At 38.0% G+C, this 5,874-nt stretch overlaps 2 protein-coding genes across 5 annotated transcripts in view; one reads left to right on the top strand and one right to left on the bottom strand.

Moving 5' to 3' along the window:
• The window catches only part of LOC112529210 (ATP-dependent RNA helicase-like protein DB10), a 7,140-nt gene extending 5,195 nt beyond the window's left edge, over nt 1-1,945 (top strand). For all 4 annotated transcript variants that reach the window (XM_025140354.1, XM_025140372.1, XM_025140381.1 and 1 more), the window contains 4 exons: nt 210-560; nt 698-975; nt 1,205-1,552; nt 1,643-1,945. In XM_025140354.1, the coding sequence (XP_024996122.1) occupies nt 210-560; nt 698-975; nt 1,205-1,552; nt 1,643-1,940 (1,275 nt within the window). In that variant the 3' untranslated portion in view covers nt 1,941-1,945. The remainder of the gene's footprint in view (nt 1-209; nt 561-697; nt 976-1,204; nt 1,553-1,642) is intronic.
• A 793-nt stretch (nt 1,946-2,738) lies between these two features.
• Nucleotides 2,739-5,100, bottom strand: LOC112513597 (phosphoenolpyruvate/phosphate translocator 2, chloroplastic). Its single transcript, XM_025119910.1, has 9 exons — nt 4,694-5,100; nt 4,489-4,611; nt 4,231-4,383; nt 4,049-4,134; nt 3,876-3,960; nt 3,684-3,803; nt 3,515-3,592; nt 3,028-3,157; nt 2,739-2,926 (listed from the first exon to the last, which is right to left on the bottom strand). The coding sequence occupies exons 1-9, from the start codon at nt 5,033-5,035 to the stop codon at nt 2,850-2,852; spliced, it is 1,194 nt and encodes a 397-aa protein (XP_024975678.1). The 5' UTR covers nt 5,036-5,100; the 3' UTR covers nt 2,739-2,849.
• Between the last annotated feature and the right edge of the window lie 774 nt (nt 5,101-5,874).

The following is a 5,874-nucleotide window of genomic DNA, read 5'->3' on the forward strand; positions in this document are numbered from 1 at the left end:
TATATATATATATATATATATTGTGGTAGCTGCCAATAAAATTTACAGAAATAAGAAGGGGCTTTGATGCACAGAATTGAGTTTCCATTATATTGATGGGGTCTTGTCATTATTTTACTTGAATTATGGCACATATATATTTTTCAATAAAATGTTCAGTTTATTAGGCTTGTGCTGATGTTAAATCATAATTGTCTTCTATATTGAAGTGTTTATATGGAGGAGCACCAAAAGGCCCTCAACTAAGAGAGCTGGACCATGGCACAGACATTGTGGTTGCTACTCCTGGTCGTTTGAATGATATTCTTGAGATGAGAAGGGTCAGCCTTAGTCAGGTCACTTATTTGGTTTTGGATGAGGCGGACCGAATGTTGGACATGGGATTTGAACCTCAGATAAGGAAAATAGTTAACGGGGTTCCTGCCCGTCGTCAGACTCTTATGTACACTGCTACATGGCCAAAGGAGGTTCGCAAGATTGCAGCTGATTTATTGGTTAATCCAGTTCAAGTGAACATTGGAAATATTGATGAGCTTGTTGCCAACAAATCCATTACACAGGTATGATCTTGAAATTGGCTTCAACCTGGCTATTCACATCCTTCCTTTTTTCTTCTTCTTGTTGGTAGGATTAATCTTTAATGTGCTATTCTTGGTTTGGAGGATATCAATATATTTCTAAATTGGTTTTGATGCAGCATGTCGAGGTTCTGACTTACATGGAGAAACACCGACGATTGGAGCAGATACTGAAATCTCACAAACCAGGATCTAAGATTATTATCTTTTGTTCAACAAAAAAGATGTGTGATCAGCTTGCTCGTAATTTGACCCGCCAATTTGGTGCTGCGGCCATTCATGGAGACAAGTCTCAAGGTGAGAGAGATCATGTGCTGAGTCAGTTTCGCACAGGCAAGTCTCCTGTGCTTGTAGCAACTGACGTTGCTGCTCGTGGACTGGATGTCAAAGATATCAGGTTTGTTGGTTGCTTGATATGTTTTTACTCCTGTGGTGCAATTTTAGTATTTTACTGATTGAGAAGTTAATTCATGAGTGCATTTATTGTATCTTCAAGCGTGGTTGGTGTTCTATTTTTCCCTCAGATTTTTTGTTTACTTTGTATGAAAGCATGTTTGGAACCTTTTATGTTAATCCTGTGGTAAAGTGGCTCCTTCCGTTGCTATGTGGATTGTTGTTTACTGCAGGGTGGTGGTGAACTATGATTTCCCTACAGGAGTGGAGGATTATGTTCACCGGATTGGAAGAACTGGCAGGGCAGGTGCTACAGGAGAGGCTTATACGTTTTTTGGTGACCAAGATGCAAAACATGCTTCAGAGTTGGTGAAAGTTTTGGAAGGAGCAAATCAGCACGTCCCTGACGAAATTCGTGAAATGGCTTCACGTGGTGGTGGAATGGGTGGGAGATCAACTAGACGATGGGCATCTGAGGGTGGTTCTAGCTTTGGCGGAGGTCGTGGAGGAGGATACAGTTCAAACTATGGCGGAAGGGGGGATAGCTTTGGCTCTGAAAAGGGCGGTGGAGCCCGTGACAGGTATTGCGATAAAAAACCAGTATTTATTATTATTATTTTTCAAGCTTTGGGAATGGGAAATAATATAATTGAAAGTGTTGGTTGGTGCAGTGAGAGGGGGGATGCAGGTGGTGGGTTTCAGGGTAAGAGTTTCCATGAAAGAATGTTTGGCGGTGGAGAGAAGCGTGAGAGGAGCAGAAGCCCTCCCAACAAAGGTGGTTCGGGATGGGGTGTTTCTCGTAGCCGTAGTCGCAGTCCTGAGAGGTTTGACAATGCTCCACCAGTTCGCAGTTTTCACCAGGCAATGATGGAGCGGGCAGCGGCAGCAGCAGCAGCATCTAGAACGAATGGGCCACAGGCTGATGATGAGGAGGAGGGTATGATTCGAGAGGAAGGTGGGGGTTGTTAATGGGAGGTTTTATCGTTTTTTGTGGTGATGGCGAAAGTGTAATTGTGCGTCTATTTTGTGGTGTAGTTGCAGAAAAGTATGATAGGTAATGTAGATGTGTCCGTAGCCGCCGAGCTATATGTTGTTTTTGATGGAATGAGCTTCTATCTAACATACGAGGGTTGGATGCATGCTGATGGTGGTCTATTATGTAGATTGTGTTTTTGTTGCTAGATGGCTTATTTGTAGTCTTGGATGGGATATATGCAATGATATGGTGGTCTGTTTTTTGTTTCCCTTTTGTCAAATGCCTCATTTTTCTTCGGATTGTTGGCAATTTAAGTTTTTTCCTCTTCTTTCGGGTCCTTTATGAAACTGGAATAAGGGGCTTTTTGTAGATTAATTTGTCCGTACAGATTTAGAAGATTTTGTTTGGGAGATTTTTTTATAGATGGAAGAAGCGTGTTTTTAATTGATAGGGGTATGTTTGGAAAAAACTTGGCTGTGTTTTTAATTGATAGGGGTATGTTTGGAAAAAACTTGGCTGTGTTTTTAATTGATAGGGGTATGTTTGGAAAAAACTTGGTTTTCTGCATAAAGCTTCCTTTAGAAGCCTACTGAATAAGTAATTTTTTATATCATTAAGCTATTACCAAACAATTATATACAGCTGATCATTTTAATCCAGTAAATAATATTTAAGTATTTGAAAATTCTGTTTTAAATTGTCTAGTTGCAAATTGTTATTTACCAAGATCTGATTATGAGAATAAGTTACGAGTCCCATTAAGTTCGTTAAGCTATTAACAAATGATAAGGTTGAGGTAGGATGTATGCAGAATCGTTTATGAGCAAAACGAGGGTGAAATGTATATGCACAATTAATGTTTCCGACGCAAATGGAGTTGCACAATTTGGTGGTAGTACAAGTCAAACCGCCTTTGGCTTTGGCTTAATTCGCTTTGCTCTTGAATACAGGAAGACTCCAGCAAGGGCCAAACCAGTTCCTGAAATCAAAACAGCCCAGTTTCATAAAGGTCATTTAGAAGCTGAATGTATCAAGTAGAGAACTGTATAGCTAGTATTTGTAGTCTAGAATCCGTTTTACCGAGGGAGTTGATGGGAGAGACCGGTGTCTGAAAGAAGATGACAGATGATACTATGACAACCACTCGCTTCACACAGTTCCCCACGGCATGTGTCACTGGCGATACCATTTGTAGTATCATATACGAAACCTATGACCCCATAGCCAATCATCAGATCCTCGTAACATATAGAACATCAAAGCCGAAAAAAAGTCCATGGAAGTTTGCCAATAATCCTTTCTCTAACCCTGACCATTATTCATTTCTAACAATTGGTAAGATTTAAATAACAAAACCACAAAAGGGTTGTGGCGTAGTGGTTGAGGCCATGGGGATGTGGTGGAATATCCCATCTGTCCTGCGTTCAATTCCAGGCGTCCACAACTACAGTAATGCCTGAGTTTTTATCAGGGGTTATGTCTTGCGGTCACGATTTGTCGGAATTAGTTTGGGCATAGCATGTAACACCCATGTAAATAGCAAGAAAGAAAAGTGGTAGAATTTTACCTGTTGATAACTATGGAAGCAGAAACCAGCAAGAACAGATCTTACACATAGCTCTCTCACATTTACACCTTGACTTGCCTAAGGGAAAATGTTACAAGAATCCCTTTTAAGATAGAGCAGTTTAAGAGTATGCTAATTGAACTAATGTGCTTTGTATGATTATACTCACAGCAGTTTTCAGGTATTCTGGAGTAAGTTTGAAGCCTTCCAATAAGTATGCAAAAGGAATCAAGAAGATAAAAGAGAGAATTGTGATAACTGAGAAGAGATTGATATTGTCCAGAGCTTCCTGTGCAGGTTAGCTTCTTGATTAGATTCTTAATTTTATGATCAAATATTATGGAAATATACAAATGCTTACCTCCTTCCTGACCATAAACTTTTTGCTAAGTACATTACGCGATTGGTTGGTGATATTGGAAGCCATTGCACTGCCAAAACCGATCCTGTATATGGTCAAAAACAACAGAGGCATCATCACTTGTTTCAACTTGATATCCCAAGAATTAGGGACTTTAGAGTTTGGTTCCGGACCAGTTAAACGAAGCCTCCGTTAAGGATGCCAAAGCGACACCACCCACAATGGGTACAAGAGATGAAACTACCCAAAATGTCGGTCTCTGTGTATAACATACCACAAGTAAGAATCAGAAACAATGGTTTTTCGAAATCCCAACACGAATCTTGATGAGTTCACATGAATAGCGATTACGCACCTCGGAAAGGAGCAGGGCAGAGAAAAGAACAGTGAAAAAAGGCTCCATGGCTTTGATTGTGTGAGTGAAAGAAACTGCAACTCTTCCCAGACTTATATTAGTCAAAAGATTGCCCATTGTATGTGCCACTGCCAACACTAAAACAGGTACAATCTGACATAAAATACAAACATGAACATCATTCATAGAGAATTAGGGGGAAATTAACAACATTCACAAAGCAAAGTAGTATAAATGTATAATCATATAATTAAGCACCTGTGATTTATAAATCTTTGGTCTTGGATGAAGTTTAAGTGCCCACATAATCAAAATCATGAGAGTACCACATCCAAACTGAAATGTGGTAACTGTTGTTGGGTATGGAAAGACCTTAAGAACCTGTAAGAAACCAAATCAATCGATCTATAGAATGAATTTACTGAGAGTAGAAGTGAAAGAGGAAGTAGGAAATGAAAGAAACCTGTTTGTTGAAGATGTTGAAGTAGATGTTCAATAGATACCATACTCCAAACATGGCAGCAAGCTGTAAAGTCCGGCTAAACTCCGGTGGGTTTGTGGGTTCGCCGGAGTTCTGGGGAGCAGCCCTGACAACCTCGAAATCATGGCGGATTCGTTTTGGAAAGAAGAAGGGAGAGTTCGTGGGAAAAGAGAGGAGTGAAGCAGCTGAATATGTGTTTCTATGGTTGCTGAAATGGAGAGATGAATGGAAAAGTGGGAAGATTTTGGGTGTGGTTCCATTGATATGGTTTAGAGATTTTGGATTCAGAGAGGTGGTAGATACAGCTAATGCACAACTCTCCATTGGAAGAACCAGAGAGATTTTGGGAGAAAGAGATAGTTTGATTGTGGCTTAAGTTTGCATGGGATATAAAAAAATCCAACAATATTTGGTTAAGAAACACAATATTTAGAATTTAATAATTATTTAGAAATTAATCAATAACTTGATATTTTATAGCATCTCCGATCACGCGTTCCCGTTCCCCACATTTCTCCTCGTCCCGTCTCCGTTCCCATCCTCGCTGAGGAATCTACGGAAAAACATAGATCTTTTTCCATTTGTGCAATTTTTTTTAAAATCAAATATATGAAACGCTACATATATTTAAATCTTACATTTTTTCAATTAACATCTAGAATCAAAAGAAATTTAATTGAATACAAAAATATATATCATCGTATAATGATTAGTAAATCGAAAACTAAATAATTTAAAAAATATTAACGTCTCAAATATATAGAAATAAAAATTATCATTTTTGATATTTAATAAAAAGTAAAGGATTTGCTGTATTCTATCCAATCATCCGGTGAAATAAATAGAAATACTACATGTATAAATGAAGGGTCCCACCGCTATTGAATTAAATTAACACGTACATAATAAATTATAAATAAAATAAGTCTTTGTTTTTTGTTTTTACTAGAAGGGTACTCGTACAATGCATCGAGACACATTTAGATTTCAATGTTTCGTTTATTTTTTTTATCTATGTTGATATAATACGATTTTATGTGTTTTGAGAAAACGATAATGTTTTTATTTTTGAATAAAATATAAATTTGAAAATATCATATAAAATTTGCAAAAAGTATATCAATATTAGTATCAAATTAACTATTTAAAAGTTCTTCTTTATG

This window comes from Cynara cardunculus, assembly GCF_001531365.2.
Source record: "Cynara cardunculus var. scolymus isolate 2C chromosome LG 1, CcrdV1, whole genome shotgun sequence".
Classification (NCBI taxonomy): domain Eukaryota; kingdom Viridiplantae; phylum Streptophyta; class Magnoliopsida; order Asterales; family Asteraceae; genus Cynara; species Cynara cardunculus.

Excerpts from the sequence above, each read along its gene's own strand:
- LOC112513597 (XM_025119910.1), bottom strand. The coding sequence starts at position 5,035 with ATGGAGAGTTGTGCATTAGCTGTATCTACCACCTCTCTGAATCCAAAA. Across the intron at positions 3,961-4,048 it reads ACGGAGGCTTCGTTTAACTG|GATCGGTTTTGGCAGTGCAA; the intron begins GTCCGGAACCAA and ends GACCATATACAG. Across the intron at positions 3,593-3,683 it reads CAGAATACCTGAAAACTGCT|GCAAGTCAAGGTGTAAATGT; the intron begins GTGAGTATAATC and ends ATTTTCCCTTAG.